This window comes from Sciurus carolinensis, chromosome 11, assembly GCF_902686445.1.
Source record: "Sciurus carolinensis chromosome 11, mSciCar1.2, whole genome shotgun sequence".
NCBI classification, from domain to species: Eukaryota; Metazoa; Chordata; class Mammalia; order Rodentia; family Sciuridae; genus Sciurus; species Sciurus carolinensis.
In genome coordinates this window covers 105,304,719-105,324,614 of record NC_062223.1, presented here as the reverse complement: position 1 = coordinate 105,324,614, position 19,896 = coordinate 105,304,719, and the positions used below count along the sequence as shown (strand labels likewise).

General features: G+C 35.9%; 2 protein-coding genes across 4 annotated transcripts in view; both read left to right on the top strand.

Moving 5' to 3' along the window:
* The first annotated feature begins 461 nt into the window (after positions 1-461).
* LOC124958768 (caspase-1-like) lies at positions 462-11,881 on the top strand. 2 transcript variants are annotated; one of them, XM_047517196.1, is made up of 10 exons: positions 462-496; positions 1,096-1,362; positions 3,561-3,623; positions 6,526-6,638; positions 7,286-7,459; positions 7,884-8,118; positions 8,606-8,749; positions 10,588-10,697; positions 11,285-11,388; positions 11,793-11,881. In XM_047517196.1, exons 1-9 carry the CDS (start codon positions 490-492, stop codon positions 11,381-11,383), a joined length of 1,212 nt encoding a protein of 403 aa, XP_047373152.1. In that variant the 5' UTR covers positions 462-489; the 3' UTR covers positions 11,384-11,388; positions 11,793-11,881. The 2 variants fall into 2 exon arrangements, with proteins under 2 accessions (XP_047373152.1, XP_047373153.1); XM_047517197.1 differs by lacking the exons at positions 462-496; positions 1,096-1,362 and adding an exon at positions 3,325-3,431.
* Positions 11,882-13,184: 1,303 nt separating this feature from the next.
* LOC124960664 (caspase-4-like) overlaps positions 13,185-19,896 on the top strand; it is a 28,617-nt gene continuing 21,905 nt past the window's right edge. Inside the window, exon 1 of one of the 2 annotated variants that reach the window (XM_047519553.1) lies at positions 13,185-13,333. In XM_047519553.1, the coding sequence (XP_047375509.1) occupies positions 13,327-13,333 (7 nt within the window). In that variant the 5' untranslated portion in view covers positions 13,185-13,326. Of the gene's footprint in view, positions 13,334-13,404; positions 13,512-19,896 lie in introns of those variants that run through there. The other variant, XM_047519554.1, reaches the window with a different exon arrangement.

The following is a 19,896-nucleotide window of genomic DNA, read 5'->3' as shown; positions in this document are numbered from 1 at the left end:
CATCATCTGAAAATGAAAAAATATTAGATAAGGCAAGATTCAGTTTCACTAAAAATTGTTTCCATTCCTAACAGCAAAACTGCTTCACAGGGACATGTAACTTCTGGGACTCGCCTATGAGCTGCAGGGTAGGGCAAGGAGAAGAGTGGTTCAAAGTCTCCAAGAATAAGGCAGTTTTCTGGATCTCACTTCTTAATGATTGGGTGACTCTACCTTGTGTGAGTATAATTGTATACGTACTTTCTCATTTCTTATTCTCCAAACCCCAATCCTGTCCTACTCCGAGCTCTTCCTGGTAGTAGTGAAGAAAATATTTCAGAATTCCTAATGAATTCTGAATTTCAGAAATCTGTGTTCTTTGTTAGGGAAAAGAAGCATGCATATGCATGTGTGGTGGTTATTTCTCAATATGTGTGCACACCCAGCTGAAAAGGAAGGTGGAACACGCTTTCAGTTTCATATTACACTCGAGGGTAGGAATGAAAAGACATGGCTGGTGAGTTTTTTTTTTTCCCTCCATTAAAAGGACAGGTCTTGGGGAAGAAATAGTTTTGAAAGGGACTGGCTCTATGGAAGCTTGCATTAGGTTCTGTGGATGTTTAAGTGAGCAAAATGAGGGAGAGGGAAGAGGGAAAAAAGAAAGATGACAAGGTTTTCAAAGCTGTCAGAAAGGAAAGGGAAGGGTGAGAAGGAACTAGTGCTTTACTCGCATCCTGCTGTCATTTTGCAATCTTAACTCTCAAATGTCATTAAGCCTGACTCAGCAAAGGATGAACAGTAGAAGCTGTTTCCCCCAAAGAAACTGAGCTATTATTGTCTCATGGTTTTATTATTCATATTTGAATGAAAAAGGGAGATGAAAGGATGACCTCTGCTTTCAGGTACTAAGAGAGAGACAGTAACTCTCAGTCTTCAGACCACTCTAAGTGCATATATGTGTAATATTGAAGGGAAAAAGTGGCACAGCAATAGAATAAGAGAAGAGGTTGCAGTGTGTGGAGAAGGATGTGTTACTGAATAAATCTAGACCATTCCCCATTGATGATGAAAAGGAGGCTGTTTCCATTACTTGGGAAATTCTTGTGCTCCAAACAGACAAAATCCTGAAGGAGAAGAGAAGACAGTTTATCCAGTCAGTGGGCGCTGGCACAATAAATGGCTTGCTGGATGAATTATTAGAGAAAAGAGTGTTGAACCAGGAAGAGATGGAAAAAGTAAGAGCTGAAAATGCTACAGTTATGGATAAGGCCCGAGCTTTGATTGACTCTGTCATTCGAAAAGGGCCCCAGGCATGCCAAATCTGTATCAGTCACATTTGTGAAGATGATTGCCACCTTGCAGGGACACTGGGGCTTTCCTCAGGTAAGGATAAGTGACTCAGGTTAATGTTTGCATAGTCCATGTGTCTTCGTGCCCAACATCTGATTTCTTTGTCAGGTTTGTTTCAAAGCACCTTCCTTGCCTTTGATTTCAGGGCCCCATTTCTGTGTTCCTGGGGAATATCAACAGGCTCTTTGTTTCTATTACTTATGTCTTAGTGGTCTTTTCTTTAAATTTTCTATCCTAAGTATGTGGTCACTCATTTGTTGAAGTTCTTGAGAATGTTCTTAAAAACTTCATACTAAATGCTCCAGTCTGTAAGGCAAGGCACTTTGTTCTGTTGTTTGTTTATTTTCTGTAGGTCCAGAGCTCTCTCTAGGTACTAATCCACTTGTATTATATAGAGACTTAAGATCTGTAATAAACTACTTCATATAAATTTTCTCTAAATGTTTGCTTTCTATGAAGAATAAAATATATTTGAGAGATGGTGGAACACTGAATAATTTGAAAGTTTATAGCAAAGGTTTTTTAAAAAAATTTTTAGTTGTAGATGGACACAATACCTTTATTTTTATTTATTTTATTTACATGCGTGGTGCTGAGGATCGAACCCAGTGCCCCACATATGAGAGGCAAGCACTCAACCACTGGGCCGCAACCCCAGCCCCAAAGTAAAGATTTTTAAGTGAGTTTTTCTTTCACTTATGTCCTTGAATCTTCTCTCAATCTCGTCACTGGCACAGTGGCCTCCCAGTCACGGATCTCTATTGCACTTCCCAAAGCTACAGCAGAGGAGATGTACTTAGAAAGTCAGATGCCTTTTTTCTAGGCCTTAGGGGAAGTCTTTGCCTGTCTAAGCTGACATTGCAGTGTTTCCTGCGTTCTGTGTGTAATTAATTTCTTGTTTTTCTTCTAATACTTCCTTTTCATTTTATATCCTCTTCTATCCCCTTACTTCCTTTTCATTTTATATCCTCTTCTATCCCCTTACTTCCTTTTCATTTTATATCCTCTTCTATCCCCTTACTTCCTTTTCATTTTATATCCTCTTCTATCCCCTCAAAGACAACCAGAAAATGCCAATAAGGTTCAGAAATGATTGTTGAATAGCCAAGGTGCCATCTACCTTGCTCCAATTCTGTCAACCCATAGTTCTTGAAATTTAGAGGTACTTGCATAACTCACTATGGCTATGCTGTTTCCTGATATCTGTCTCTCTAGTTATCAAATGATATCTCCTTATTCAGGGTTGTTTTGGGGGCCATAAAATGTAATAACTAGAGGTAATACATAAATGTATTTCAATGAAAGAGAAAGAGATATTTCTGGAAGGAAGTTCTTGGCATTATGCAATTGCCATAATAAAGTGTCTTCCAGAGAATGTTCTTGAATTTGTTGGTGACAAATGTAGTCTAGCAGTCAAGATGGGAAGGATGGGGCAAACTGCAGCCTCCCTTATTTCTGGAGTCTTTCTGAACTATGGAAATCTCACTAATTCATAAGAGTTGGGATTATTAATTTAAGTGAGGAATACATTTGAAAGACTTTTAAAAAATTTGTGATGAAATTGTATTGATTTGGAATAAAAATCTGTGATTCTGGGTTGATGAATATATACTATGAGAAAATTAAAGTACCCTGCCAGTCCAAGCATTTCTCTGACCCACTCCTTCCCAGGATGTAAATAGACTGCTGAGAAATTCACCAACTTATCTTCCATTTGAAACTAGTGTTTGTTCTTCCCTGATTTTGACAAAGGGTCACCTCATGATTTTCTGCTGCAATAAAGCTAGCAAGGGTAAGTATTCATACATAACCGTCTTGTCCTCATAGTTTTCTTTAAAACCATGGTCTGCTCTGAGGTAGAGAACTTTACTTTGCACTCACATGTAATGCAGTAGAGTTAACCTCAGGAGACATTTGAAATACATACATCAAGAAATTTTTTGATTCTACAGCCAATGATGTCTCCTTTCCATTTTTACTATAGAGCCAAGTTTAAGAGAGTCAGCTAGAAACAGTCTTATGTTCTGCCTCAAATGTTAAAGCACTATACAGCCATCCATGTCTAGAGGCTTTTTTTCCCCCAGTGATGAATGTGGTTTCAGGTGAGTCACATATTGAACAGGATTAATTATCAAACAGGTCTGGGAAAGGAATTTTCATGGGGAGTAACCATCACCTGGGGCAAAGTTCTTCAGAGGTGATGAATTTTAATAATCTTTATCTTTCTTCAGGTCCACAAACTGGAGATTACTTTAGTATGCGAGATTCCCGAGACATGTTTGTTTCCTTCTCAGGTAATCATTTTTTCAAAGGGAGAACATTCTTTGGACCCCATTTTCCTAGTTATTGACTTCATGCAGTAAACCCAGGACAAGGGTCCCATAGGTTGATCCTATGCCTTTTTCTCTTCTTAATCTACTCTTCTTTAGCAGAAGCATTTCTCACAGCTTCACTATCCATATATTTACTAAAAATTTATGAACCTGTATCTCAAATCCTAATTTCCCACTTGTGTGCCAAACTTCACTCAAGTGCCTGCTGAACAAATTCATCTGCATCTCCCCTGGACATCTTTATCTAAGCTTTACCAGAGCTGAACTTGCCATTCTTCACCCATCCTCATCAGTTTCCAGTTAACTCTGCTTTTGCTAATTGTGTCACCATTACTGTTTATTCAAACCTGAAATCTAATATTTATACTTGGCTCTTTCTTTTCCCTTACCTTTAACTTTCAAGCAGTGGCTAACTTTTATTGATTCTTCTCTCAAATCTGGATCTGTTTCTCCTTTTTTACCTATACTACTATATTTCAAAGTCCTTATTCTCAATGTCCCCAGTAATTCTCCAGCCATCACTCTCACTACATTTTTCCTCTTTTTCAAATACATTTATCTTTTCTTTCTTTTGGATTTTATGCTTCATGATGAATGAAATGAAACCTATTTATTTATTCATAGTTATAGTACCATCTAACCTTGGCTGGTTCATAGTGTGCATACAATAAATAATTGTTAAAAAACATTTCATTAGATAATATTGTGAATGTCATATTTTCATTAGATAATATTATACCATAATTACTATCAGATACTAGTCAATTAGGAAAAGCTTTCTTACATTTACTCTGTTCCAGATCCTGTACTGTTAGAGAATAATGAACAAGACAAATAATGTTTTTGTTTGAATTGAATTTGCACAGATGCATAAATCTCTAATGAATAGGTATCTCTATCATCAAATTAAAGTCATCAAAATTTTAGGAATAGAAAAGATACTACACACTCAGCTGTATATGTTAAAACAACCTGGGATGCAATAATAAAGTTGAAATTTTATAATGTCTCATATATAATAGAAAATTGTCTTCATTCATAACAATTCTGAAATGGCCTTTCTTGATCAGCAGCCCCTCCCTTCCAACTGTTAAGCCAAATACCTAGATTTCTTCCATCCCCTGCTGCCAATATCTGTAACATACAATGCTAAAATATCTATGAACATAATCATCCAGTTAGTGCCATTGGGGAAGAATGTGGAGGATCATCTAGTCTCAGTCTAGTTGCATAGCACCGAACATGTTTGCGTTATATTCAGTCAGTTGGCTATACCTAACTTCTGGAGTGATTAGCAGCATGAACTAGTTGTATACCATGAGGAAGAGAGGAAGATCTTGTGGACCCTGTAGATGCTCAGAGTGTACAGTCAGTCTCTGCCACAAAAATTTAAGTAAAACCTTTTCATTTCACAGAATATTAGAGGTAATACAGAAAAAAAAAAAAAAAAAACCTCAGGTCTCAGAGGACTAGCAACATCTTAAGTGTTTTAATACTGTACCTTGAAAATGGTCTCAGCCTTATGAAATCTTGACATGGTCAACATGTACAACTTTCCTTATTGGCAAATCTTATTTTTGATGAGTCCACACTCTTAAAAAAATGTAGTGTTCTTATTTGTGCTGAAATGGTTTTTTCATTCTCAATTCTATACTAATTTAATCTAAAAGTGATTCTTTTCTCTTAAAATGAAAGGAACTTATATTTGGAAGAAATTTAGAAGCCAGGAAAGCAAATATTTCACTAAGTTAAAAAAAAATTGCTCTACTGAATCAAATAATGGAGAATAACCCACATATGTTTTCTTAAATATTTCATGGGGAGGGATGATCACTATAAACAAATGCACTATCCCAGTACTAAGAAAAAGAATGTCCAATGTAATTCAAATATTTCTATTTATTTTTTTCGATTCTATTTTTCTTTATGCAGAAACAGATCACTTTTCCCACCTAAAAATTATTTCTATTTTTTTCCCAATACATCCATTCTTCTTAGCCCTTTTTCTCATGTCAATACACATAATGGTACCTTGATTTACTTTATTGGGTATACAAAAGTTTTTATTAAATTTCTCTTTGAGATTAAATGTAATTTTTCATCCTAACAGTTTAGTCTCTAAAAGGTCCTACACTTATCTAAATAAGTCATTTCTATTTTGAACTACAACAAATTAGTTTTTTTTAGCAAGTGTAATGCATCACATTGTTGTATGGTATTGAATTTACGATCAAATGAAAGTCTCAGAAATTTTTGCATATCAACTGCTGTGAAAACTCTTCTTCATATATGATATATATGTGTCATATATATGTATACATATATATGTATATAACATGTGACATATATATGTCAATGTTTAGTGATATGAATCCCTTCAGTTTGTATCTTGATTTTAGTATTTATCATTTTTCATTCCAGGTCATGTATTCAACCTTGTCTCTCCTTTTCCTTACTCTTTAGTAATTTATCAGTAGGAAAATATCTTTTATAAAACATTCTAATAGAGTTCATTAAAACCTCCACCTCTAAACTCCCCACACTTTTATTGTAGGTTTTAAATCTTTTAAAATAAATTTATAACTTCAATATTTTTAAAATACTGGTTGTTTTCTCAGTATTTTTATCATGCATGGCCTTAAGAAACTCCCTTTCTATGTATTTATCAAAAATACTTGTTACAATGCTGATCCTGATCCTGTATCCAACTCCTGGAAGTCTCTGGCTCCGAGAGTGTTCCATTAGCAGTGAACTCACTCTCCAATGTTTGTGACTAACCCAAGGTTGAACTTTTGAGACTACATTCCCTTAAACTGAGACCATCAGGGATATAATTATTCATAACACTTCTTGTCTCTTGCAGCTCCTCAGGAAGTGAAAAACCACCAAGCTGAGCTCCTGTCCTCAGGCCCAGGAGGCCTCAAGCTTTGCCCCTTAGAAACAGTCCGAAGGATTTGGAAAGAAAAGTCAACAGAGGTGCCCTGCTCAGAAAACAAGAATGGAGTGGGCTAAAAGACATCCTTGAGGTTCTTCTGAAGTATAGTGGTTCTTCCTTAGAACCAATTTCCTTGGGAAGTTCTGGAAAATAATTGGGCTGCTCCCCTTAAATAGCTGATTCCCACCTCTAGAATCCCAGGCTTATATAGAATTCCAAATTTGGTTCAGTTCCCTGTGTAAATTATAATAGTAATAACCACAACATCAGTGTCTGGTATTGGCTGTGAGTCAGACGTTGCTCTAAATTCTTTGCATGTAACAATGCCTTTAACCCTCAAAATAATCCAGTTTAGAGTTCAGAAAACATGCAGGGGATGGTAAAAAAAAAATTTTCCCAAGTCACACAAACAGAAAATGAAAAGTCAGTGTTGAAATTCAGTAATTCTGACATTAAAACTTGAGTATGTTTCAAAATCTCATATCAAAATTAGACAGAGATGCTGAACTGCCTTTTAATCATTTGCAAACTCCCAAATTAAGACTTAGTTGCCTTCCCTATTCCTAATCTTGAATTCATGGGATTTGTTTTCTCAATAGGATTAGGGAAGGAGAGGTTGTTTTAAACATACAGTTTGAATATTGAATTAAAGAGAACAAAACTGTTCATCCAATCTCCTTTCTTACAGATTTATCCAATAATGGATAGGATGACCCGCACACGTCTTGCCCTCATTATCTGCAACACAGAGTTTGACAATCTTCCCAGGAGGGCGGGAGCTGATGTTGACATCAGAGATATGAAAATGCTGCTAGAAGGTCTAGGATACAATGTGGATGTGAAAGAAAATCTAACTGCTTCAGTAAGGCTTCCAAACTACAGTATCAATGGTCTTATACTTCATACTCCTAAACAATAATAGAAATCATGCTTTAGTACCAGGAAACTTGGTCTCTTGGCAGTGTATAATTCCAATTTTTCCTAGGAGGATGCTTGTTGTTACATATTCCCTTCCCATGCTGGAGTCTTTTAGCAAAATCTGGTGTAACTTTTAAATGGGAAGTGTTCTATTAACTCAACTATGCCCCTTTCTCTCTACTAGAAATCTCAGAATGATTTCCTTGTAAGCTTTTCTTTCTTTATCACAGAATTGAGACATGAATTTTATTTTCCACTTCACTGATTTTCATAGAATTCCTCAAGGAATCCTTAAGTGTCTCTGTATTAGATTCCCAAAGTACAATGATAGTAATTCACATGGCCTAAAATCCAGTGGTTTCTTTCAGGACATGACTACAGAACTGAAGGCATTTGCTGCCCGCCCAGAACACCAGACCTCTGACAGTACTTTTCTGGTGTTCATGTCTCATGGTATCCGGGATGGAATTTGTGGCAAGAAATACTCTGAGCAAGTCTCGGATGTATTAGAGGTCAACACTATCTTTCAAATGCTGAACACCTGGAACTGTCCAAGTTTGAAGGACAAACCCAAGGTGATCATTATCCAGGCCTGCCGTGGTGGTAAGTCCTGATGTCTCTGAGGACACAAGTCATCCAACACTAAACTGCATGCAGCTTTATACATCTGGTGTCTTTGGGTCTGTTCCTAAATATCAAAGAACACTTGTTTTTCCCACTCAATAATAGTGGCTTCTGTGTAGTATGTTTCTGGTTGGTAGTTACCTGTTCCATTATCAACTAAAGACTAATCACTTTTAGTCTTACGATGCTTGGATGTCATAACTTCACCCATTAGAATTATTAGGTAAGAATTATTGAGATCTTTCATGTGAATATGTCACAATAAATTCCACTATTATGTATAATAATAATAATGCATGGATAAAGAAAGAAAGGATTATTGGAAAGGTAACTCCCAAGATACATGTATGTAATGTGTATGTGAATAAAAGACAAATAAGTGAATGAGTGTGATTCAACAGCAGTTTAGAGGAAGTAGTTCTCTTGGCAGTTGGTAATAACATGAAGCTAAACTTTGTCTTTCCAGAGAACCAAGGGGTGGTATGGTTAAAAGATTCAGCAGGAGACACTGAAGGTAAATTCTTACTGGACCTAGAAGACCTTGAAGATGATGGTATTAAGAAAGCCCACATAGAGAAGGATTTTATTGCTTTCTGCTCTTCAACACCAGGTAATGTGTTTTTGTGCAGGATACCTTTTGAGGGGTTTCTAATAAATAATTCAGTCACCTGTTAGAGGGCAGTCACCTCTATTTAACTTTAGAGGAGAATTTTGAAGACCAGTTCAAGATTTCATCCCATTAACACTTTCAGTTTCCCTCACCAAAGAGACAAAATGGGCATATGCTTTTGCTGAAGTAATAATTAGTAAATTCCGCTGTGGTGAAACATATTTCTTCCTGGAACTGTGAGGGATAGCAGAAAATTAAGTAAAAGTGTATTTACACTGAAATGAAATTGTAATCCAACTTCACCTAGTAAAAGGTACACAATGTTCGGATCACTCAACAGTCCAATTGCCTAGACATAATTTACTTATAGAAAAATAACAGGGACAAAAAGGTAGACAAAGCATAATTGAACCCTAAGTTAGACTGAGTTTCAACAAGAAGTGTGGAGTATATAAAAACAGAATACACCGAATGATTCCAAGTGTAAGCTATAGAGCAATATCATTGTGACTATATCTTAACCCTTCTATTGAGTACTTGGTAAACTAGGACTATTTATTAAACTTCTCTGAGTTTCTTTTAATTCCTCACTAATACATGTAAATATAATATCATTGTTCTAATGATTAAATAATATATGTGAAATGTTGAGCATGCCACAGAGTAAAACATACATTAAATGATTTGTTATTAAAGATGTTTCTTTTATAACATAACTTGAATTCATTTTCTTATTAAGGATTAAATAGAAATCATTGAATCCTTTTATCTACTGCATTTTACAACTTCTGGGACTTACGTTCTCTTAGTTACCTCTGGTCTTAAGGCCCTTCTTCTGCTCAAAGAGTTTAGTTTACAGATTATTTTCTGTAATGAAATGCCATCCCTCTAGAGATAGCCTGGTTCTGCATTGTGCTGACTATGTCTTATTACAGAACTCAGTGAATATTTTTTCATTAATCAAGACAATAATACCATGCAAAAATCCCATACATGTCCAGCTTAAGTAATAAGGAGATTTTAGTATTGCATATAATAGTTCTTTTAAATCCTTTGATCCCAATCTTCCACGAGAAATTTACCTCTGGCAGTAATATAATCCATTTCAGACTCTGAACTTCTTGACAACCAGTTTGTTGATATGCATACCTGTTGCTATTGCTTTTTCTCTTATGCATTCCCTTGAGTAATTTTTAAATCTCTTCATTACTTCTCAGTGTCTCCTATGTTATACAGTTAGTGTTGTTCCACTTAAGAAATTCTTGTCTCTGAAAAATCTTTTGTCCTCCAACAGGATGTGATCTTTCCCTCTTGAACCCATTCTAGTTTGTATTTTCATTGTGCTGGTACCGTTTTCATTCAGCTATTTTCTATTATATATCTTATATCCTCTCAAACATTCATGATGCATTACATCTATTCCTCAAATATCTCTTTGTATCAAAAATTATTACTCTCCACTTTGTATTTTAGGCCATGCATTTCAAAGTGAATAACTTAAATCAGAGTCATTAAGTACACCCTTGAAATGCACACTCGGAATCTCATAGACCCAATCAATCCTCTCTACTCAATTCTGTCTTTTTCTCCGTTTCTGCTAGATTTTTCAGCACCTTGAAATCAGGCACTATGTCCCAGTGTTCATTGTATACAGCACCTTTTTGAGTACTGATAAAAATTTAATCATGGAATTTTGAATATGTTCATCAAAAAATGGCAGGAAAACAGAATGAACTCAATAACATGCCCCAGTGGAAGTGGAAATACTAGAGCTACTTCTCTATGTCGAGTCAAAATCCTGTCATGAGATTTGGAATGTGACTTTTTTTTTTTAACAGATAATGTTTCTTGGAGGCATCCCACAAGGGGCTCTCTTTTTATTATGAAACTCATCAAAACTATGCAAGAATATGCCTGGTCCTGTGATCTGGAGGAAATTTTCCGAAAGGTAGGTCTCCAAATGCTTCTTCCACTCTAGTTCCCTGGAGTTTGGCTATTCCAACATCATAAGGGACAGCTCTGGGGCTGGGGGGATAGCTCAGTCGGTAGAGTGCTTGCCTTGTAAGCACAAGGCCCTGGGTTCGATCCCCAGCACCCAAAAAAATAAATAGCAACCAAGGGACAGCTCTGGACATGTTTATCTTCCAATAATTCCATTTTTCCTTTCAAAGAAACTCTGAGGTTCTTTTGTGTGTGGGCATACCTGAAAGCCAGATCTAATCTCTTATGATACACAACCCCTATGAAACAATCACTTACCTTAACTTTCATTCCACCTATTCCAGTAGATAAGTGAGTAAAACCTAATTTGCCTGAGTGTATCACAACTATCGGATCCAGCAACAGATTTTAAATCTGGGAGGTCATTCCATGTTTAGATACACCTATTGCTATGGTTCTTGCAGATGTAAATATTTTTTTTTTGTTTATATCATTTATTTTACTGTATCCATTGCAGTTTTTCCAGCTTAATTCAAGATTCTCCACTAAAAAAAAAAAAAAAAAAAAATCAACAGACTTTTCTTTTCCTTTTAGGTTAGATTTTCATTTGAGCTACCAGATGGTAGGGCACAGATGCCCACCACTGAAAGGGTGACTTTGACAAGATGTTTCTACCTCTTCCCAGGACATTAAAATAAGTAAGTTGTATCAGTATCTGTACATGTTTATGCATATGTATGTGTTGAGGGGAAGAAGTCTAAAGCCCCATGCTAGCCAAGGCTTTTAGATCTGGTGTAATATATGGAGAGATACTGAAGAGAGGTCTTTTCTTCTTCAGTGCAGGAAATTTCTGCAGAGTCAGATGGTCCTTTCTCAGGGTCAGCTGCTATAGGTCAAAAGGTAGTCATATGATTATGAAAGCTCACTTTTGAATGCACTTCCTTCACCTCCATAGGACATAGTATTTAAGCACAGTATTTAAGCATAACATATGGGCACATTCCCTTGGTAAGTGTATGTTCCCATTGGTAGAGTGACATCATAACATGCATATTGTTTAGCAAAACACTTTCTTATACTTGTGTTACTTTCTTTTCCCTAGGAAGCCAATTGTCTTGCTGTACCTGTTTTTGGAATCATGTCTATTGAAATCAAACATTTCTTTAAACAAGCTAATAAATCTGAAAAAAAAAAATTTTGTCCTGCCTTTTTTTTTTTTTTTTTAATTTTCTTATGCTGGAAAGAGAGGAGGTGGAACTTAGAGCAGGTAGCAGATTTCCTGTCTTTTGACTTGACTTATAACAGCTGCACTGGCTAATGACACCATCCTTTCTTATAATATACATTTGCTGGGCTTTTTGCTTTAGTGATACAGATACAAAATAGGTATAGTCAAAATGGGTACCTGACTTCAAAGAATTTAGAGTCTATCCGGAGAGGTGCAGAGAAGACACAGTGATGACAGCAGCAGCAATGTGTGATAAGCAATTTATCCCAAGAGTCAACATACACTGCTGACAATTATTACCAAAATCTACCTAGTTCTACCCATTGTTAAGAAATTTGAGGGATGCAAATTAAATTTTGATTTAACCTTTTGATTTAACCTCCCTAGTAAGTTACAGTCTCCTTGAGAAGATAAAATAGTCAACAAACTTGAAACAAACAGCAGACGTATATGACACTAGAATGAGCACTAGGGTGTGATTTCTCTTTATGGTCTGGTGAAAATAAGGTTTGAGTGAGTCATTCACTCATCAATGTTTGCTTTGGGAAGGACTGGAATGCTACTTGGAAGAAGAAGCCCTTTCTTATCCTAAACTCCTTAAAGTAAAGGTGAATTTTGATCTTTGAAAACCTGCAAAGTTGAATACATCACAGCGTTTTCCCCAGTTGTCATTAATTGTTCCTCCAGACAGACCTGTCTTTTACACGCATGCACTCCTTCTACAGCCTGAGACCTCATCTGCGAAGCCTTTGGAAAGAAGATTTAAAAAAGCAGAGAATAGCTACCCTCAATAAAATTTAAATGTCAGAGCAGTTTTAGGCATTTAAAGAAAACTTGTTGAGGAGAGGAGAAAAGGGTTCCTTCAAAACAATTCCCAGTAAAAAATGAAGAAGAGAGAGAGACAGAGAGGGGAAGATACTATCATGAGTGACACAGTCTAAAGAGGAAACAGAATCAACATGGTTAATGCTATCTAGAAATGAAATGACACTAGTTAGATGTAAATCCTTCAGGGTGTGTGCTTTCAGTGAGCAGAGGTAGAAATACTGAGAGCAGCGAAGGAAGGACTGAGACAGGTGTGGGACTGTGTACAGAGAAAAGAGTAAGAAAGGAAACACATGGCAGCTGTCAGCCTATAGGACAACGCTTTGTCATTTCCATTGTTTTTTCCTCCTTTCCAAAGAGGAAACTGGGGTTCAGGACTAAGTTTATAGTTCAAAACTAAGAGACTACTTTGGGAACTACAGGGGACTTCCCAGCAAGGAAGCTAGAAATTCTGAGCAGCAGTTTCGAAATCTATAATTAGATGTCCCGCCCTCTAGACTAAAGAAAAGCTGGGGGACTTTCGTTTTCCAGTCTGGTGCTCTCTCCACCACAGAAGGAAAGGATCCAACCCAGGCTGTTATCCATGGCTGGTGAGTAGACTCCCCTCCTGAGTAGGAACTAGGAACTTGGGTCTTAGAAAACATTTTATTCATTGCTCCGTGACAGATGTAACAAAAGGGAAGCAGACCAGCTGTTTGCAAGCTGAATTCTTCCTCTAATTACTTGTGTGCTACTGGACTCAGGAAGTGGATTTAGAGACATGAACAGGTACCTTTGAATCAGACAGAAGTTTATTCCTTTCTTTCAGTTTCTCATGATCAAGGAAGGTAAAGATAAAGTAATGCTTGAGAGAAAACTCTGGAAGTTTCTAAATGCTTTCTGAAACTTTTTTCTGTTTCCTGTAGACTCTGAATTAGTCTTCAATTCATAAACAATCTTTCCAGAAACAGATCTGAGAGCCTTTGAGTTCCTGACCCTTTCAGTTTCTTATGTTGAATTATATCCTTGTTCTATTTAAAGTGGCTCAATTTTTCTTCCAATCTCTCTGGTTGTCATACTGAAAACTCTGGAACAAATATGTCTTAGGTTACTATCACAGTTTTTTAGCTGGTATCCCTCTCTCCAGGACTTAGCCTCCAATCAGTCCATCCTGCACATGATTTCCAGGTCACCTGTCTCATACCCAGAAAGGAAAACTTAAGTCAGGAGTCATTAGGCACTGGGGCAGCTTGTATTCAAACACATCATATCACTGTTTTGGCTTTATTCTCCTCACTTATAAATGAAGAGGTTGGACTAGATCAGCAGTTTCTAAACTTTATATTTTAAATATCTAATATTTGGATATTAGATCTGATATATATATCTCAATAACCTACAGTCATTTTAAAAATTCAGGATTTGTGCTTTTAGTGAACAGAGATGGAAATACTGAGAGATCAGAGGAGAAAAACAGATTGAGAGAAGGTATGGGGACCATGGACGTAGAAGAGAAAGAAGAGGAAGACACATCAGAGGTGCCAGCATAAAGGACAAAATTTTGTCATTTTTGTCATGTTACCCTCACCCTGCATAGTTCTTTTTTTTTTTTTAACCAGGACTTAACTACTGAAGCACATCCCCAGCCCTTTCTTAATTTTTGATTTTGAGACAGTCTCATTAAATTGCTTAGCGCCTCCATAAATTGCTGAGACTGGCTTTGAACTTGGAATCCTCCTGCCTCAGTCTCTTAAATTGCTGGAATTATAGTTGTGCACCACCATGCCCAGCTGTATAGTTAGTTCATTCTTACATAAACTGTGGACGTGTATAATCTTTCAGAGATCTACCCAATTCTCTTGTAGCTGGCTTTGTATAAGTTTATCTGCAGATTTGCACTTCTGGCAAAGATCAGTTAGTTAACGCTTTGTTCTTACATTCTATGTACCTATTCCTGCAATTTTCTTATTCAGGAACATACAATGGCTACTTACTGCCTTTTAAAATCTATCTGAGCTTTTTAGACAAGTTTTCCACCTCTCCAAATCTATCAGTCTTGTTTTCATTAATCCCCTTAAGGCATAATTTCAGCATACAAACAGAATGTATTCACTGTAATTGCTACACTTACAAATTCTTGTTGTTGTGTTTATTTACTTCTTTGAATCTCTCTGTAGGATAATTCTTTCCAGGTCTTGCATCTTATCTCAAAAAATTTAAATTCAGATAAAAAAATACAAGGATGGATTGTTTTCTTTCCTTGTCATCTTCTTAGTGTAATATGGAATTGTCTAAAAAGGAGTAAGTTAAATCCATGCCCATGGCTGCTACTTCAGTCAGGCAGGTCTACTTCATTAGTTATTGGGTTGCAATCAGGGCATCATTAGATAAGAGATGGGAAAATTTAAATCACTAGACAAAACCATGTAAAATGGCTCAATAAATATAAACAATAGTTTTTTGGCCATTGTTAACAAAAATGCCTGAGGATTAGTACCTACAATGCATCAGGACCAAAACTGTGGTCTTGATTAATTTTTTCTTCTACATTATTTCCTCCATTTTTATTATTCCTAAAACCTCAATTTAGCCATTACTTTTGCAATAACAAATAACAACTGATTTTTTTGAAAACAATCTATATGACAGCTATTTATGCTCTTTGATTAAAGATTTAAAACTATGCAATTAGATCTGTGTTATTATTGCCATTTTATACTGAAGAAGATACTTAGAGATGAGTTGTATAATTTGCCTTAGGTCAAATGTTTTCTGAGCAGAGTGATTGCAGATAGACCTGATTCTCAAACTGAAGATCCTGAGATAGTGACATTACCTTAATTTTCTGCAAAACTCCCCAAATTGCTGCTTGCATCTGATCTCTCCCATTTCAGTTTTTGCTGTACATTTTGTTTACTGGAACATTCCTTCTAATGCCCAACTTTATGAGCTTCTTTATTACATCAGATCTGGAGACTTTGTGCTTCTGCCCAAGATGCTTCCTGCCAGAAGACAAACTCTCAGGTTCTTAAAGGTATAGCTACCCACTAATCTTTCGGGTCTCAGTCCCAAGCCTTACTCCTGTGGGCAGCCATCCTCTACCATGGAAAACAGGTTTTTTCCCCCAATGCTTTTTCTTATTCATATGCCTATTACTTAAATTATTAGTATTTGTATTTACTCAATGGCATATCCATCTCTCCATTTGCATGCATACCTTGATATCTAAGAATATCTTTCCAAAACAGCATCCCCAACATTAGCAGAATATATTTACAAGCAGACACTCATTACATATCCCGGAATGAAGAGAAGAATGAATGTAACTACCATCACTTGAAAATTTCCAATGTGCTCTTATTACCAGTCAAATATCTCAAATTTACGTAACTTGCTATTAAATATTCTTTAAGTCAGTCATGGCTCAATTTTATACTACAATTTTTTACTATATTCAGTGACCAGTGATTCAGTAGAAAATCACTGAATGTCCTCTGAGTGCCAATAGGGAAGACCTCGCTCACAGACCCTGGACTCACAGAGCAAGCATAGAATATGATAATGAGATACTGAAAAGGTTAGGAATCATACTTATATGGAAAATAATGCTAGCCTTGGGAGAAACAAGCCACCCTAAATCACATACATTTGACGCTTTTGTCTAGGGAGCATCAAGCAGTGTTCCCCTAAGAAAGTGTCTCATCTGAGATATGGAGGATAAACAGAGGTAGCGGGAGGACATGCAGGAATGAAGGGGTAGGAGATTGAAAATGCAGGAATCCATAAGTAGAGGCTTTCTAGAAACAAAAAGAAGGACAGAATATTTAAACTGTAGTGAGAAGGTGAAGACAGGATCAAGATGAGGCTGAATGATGAAGCCTAAATAGGTTAAATTGAGAGGTTTGATGATCAAATCTAGAGAGTGGAATGTTGACTCTGCTTCTTTGTGAAGAATAGATAAGAAGGGGATGAGAAGGATGTATAAGGCTCTTAGGGTAATGAAGAAAGAAAGATGTTGGCCTGAACAGGATAAAGTAACAGTTAGAATTCTGAAAATAGTTAGCAGATGAAAACAGTGCATAATTGATGGTGACAGAAAATAAGCTGTAAGTAAGGTGGAAGATGTGCACAGCACCAAGTTTTGCTGATTTCTTGTATTGGAAGTTAGATATTATTTAGTCACAAGGAAATGAAAGAAGGGAATCAAAATAAGTTCACCTTTAAAAGTTAAACTGAATGAGTTTGTGGGATATGGAGAAGAAATATCACATTGGCTCTCGGACAAATCATTCTCAGTACTGGGATCCATGTCTAGGCTGACTCTATGCATTCGAGAGCCATTAATCACTTTTTAAAACTTACAGTTGGTTCAATGAGATTATGTAGATTATAGAATAAGTACTCCAAACTTCTTTATCTTTTTAATTATAATTTATGTCCTTATTTATTTTAATTGGCAACATAAAATTATATGTATTATGTTTTAAAATACACATACACTGTGGAATGCCTAAATAGAGCTAAATAACATCATATTGATTCCTGTGCTTATCAGATTTTTGGTGAGGACAGTTTAAATTTACTCTCTGAAAAAATTTAAATGATACAATACATAACTATTAACTATAATCATCATGTTGCTAAATAGATTTCTTGAGCTTGTTTTCCCTACATATCTGCGATTTTGATTCCTGTGAACAGTATCTTCCAAACTAACCTCCCTCTTGTGAGCACCTTCCTATTCTCCATTTATATGAGTTTTACTTTCTATAGATTCTGCGTATAAGTGAGATATCATGTGGAATTTGACTTTCAGTGCTTGGCCTATCTCATTTCACTTAGTATACTGTCTTTCAATTTAAAAATTATGAAAGGGCTAGGAATGTGGCTCAGTGCTTAAGTGTCCCTGGTTTCAATTCCTGGCTAAAAAAAAAAAAAAGAATGAGGATGAGTTATGGAGGGTGAGGATAACATAACAAAAATGACAAAACATGAACAAAATGTTTTCACAAATGACAGAATTTCCTTTATTAATGGCAAAACGGTATTCTGTTGTGTATAGATACCACATTTTCCTTACCTGTTTTTCTGTCCGCAGATACTGACACTGATTCCATTTCTTGGCTGTTGTGACTACTGCTGCAATAAACATTATAAGTGCAAAAATATTCAACAAACTAATTTCATATACGTTGAACATATTCCCAGTAGTGGACTTGGTAGATCATTTAGTAGTTCTATTTATTATTTTTCAGGAAACTCCATATTGTTTTCCATAGTGGTTGTACTAATTTATACTCCCATCAATAGTGTCCAAGAGTTTCCTTTTCTACATATCTGGTGCAACACCTAATTTGTATCTTTTGATAATGGTCAATCTAATAGATATTGAAGTGATGATTCATGGAGGCTTTAACTTGCATTTCCCTGCTGATTAGAGATCTTGAACATTTTTTCAAATACCTGTGGGCAATTTGTGTGTCCAATTTGATAACTGTCTATTCAAGTCCTATGTCCATTTAAAAATCATTTTGTTCTGTTAGTATTAAATGGCTTCAGGAATTTTTGTTTGTTTTTTGTTTTTAAATATTTTGAATATGAACCCCTAACCAGATGTACCATTTGCAATATTTTCTCCCATTCTGTAGGTTATGCTTCACTCTGTTGTTTCCCTTCCTCTATAAAGTGTTTTAGTTTTATGTAATCTTTTTTCTTTTTATATGCACTTTCGTTATCTGTGCTTCTGGGGTCCATCATTGCCCAGACCAATGCATTGGAACTTTCTCTCTGTCTTCTAGATATGTTACAACTTTGGCTTTAAGTGTACATCTTTAACCTCTTATTTTATTTTATTTTTTATTTTTGTAATTTTTAATTTTACAGACTGCATTTTGATTCATTGTACACAAATGGGGTATATCATTTAGTTTCTATGGTTGTGCATGATGTAGATTCATACCATTTGTGTAACATACATGTACATAGGGTAATGATGTCTGTCTCATTCCACCATTTTTCATATCCCATCTCCCTCATTTCCCTCTATGTAATCTAAAGTTCCTCCATTCTTCTCTCACACCTACCCTCTACCCTCATTATATATCATCATCCACTTATCAGGGAAAACATTTGGCCTTTGGTTTTTGGGGATTGGCCTATTTCACTTAGCATGATATTCTCCAGTTCCATCCATTTATATGCAAATGCCATAATATTCTTCTTCTTTATGGCTGAATAATATTCCATTGTGTATATGTACCACAGTTTATTTATACATTCATCTGCTGAAGGGTACCTAGGTTGGTTCTACAATCTAGCTATTGCGAATTGAGCTGCTATAAACATTGAGGTGGCTGCTTTACTGTAGTATGCTGATTTTAAGTCCTTTGGGTATAAACGGAGGAGTGAGATTACTGGGTCAAAAGGTGGGTCCATTCCAAGTTTTCTGAGGATTCTCCACACTGCTTTCCATAGTGACTGCACCAATTTGCAACTACACCAGCAATGTAAAAGTGTGCCTTTTCCCCCACATTGACACCAACATCTATTATTGTTTGTGTTCTTGATTGAAAAGAGAGCCTACAGAGGAGAAAATCTTTTCCATAAGCATTTCAGATAGAGCACTAATCTCCAAAATTTATAAAGAACTTACAAATTTACACCAAAAATACAAAAAACCCAATCAATAAATGGGCGAAGGAACTGAACAGACACTTTACAGAAGATATACAGGTGATTAATAAATATTTGAAAAAGTGTTCAACATCTCTAGTAACTAGAGAAATGCAAATTTAACCTCTTTTTTAGTTATTTTTTTTGTATACAGTATGAAATAAGGGTCTAATTTCATTCTTCTGTATATGACTATCCAGTTTTCCCCAAAGTCTTTTATTGAAGAGAATGTCTTTTTCCCCTTGTGTGTTCTTGGCACTTTTATTGAAAATCAAACGACTGTTAAGTACTTGGATTTATTTCTATGCTTTTTATTCTGGTTCACTGGTCCATGTGTTTGTTTTTATGCCAGGACCATGTTTTTTTGATTACTTGAATTTTGTGGTATATTTTGAAACCAGGTCATTGCCTTCAACTTTATTTTTTTACTTAAAAGTGTCTTTGCTATTTGTGTGTGTGTGTGTGTGTGTGTCTGTGTTGTCACTTGAATTTTAGTTTTTAT

Coding starts and splice junctions, on each gene's coding strand:
- LOC124958768 (XM_047517196.1), top strand. Junction 3,624..6,525: donor CATGTTTGTTTCCTTCTCAG/GTAATCATTTTT, acceptor TGTCTCTTGCAG/CTCCTCAGGAAGTGAAAAAC. Junction 8,750..10,587: donor TTTCTGCTCTTCAACACCAG/GTAATGTGTTTT, acceptor TTTTTTTAACAG/ATAATGTTTCTTGGAGGCAT.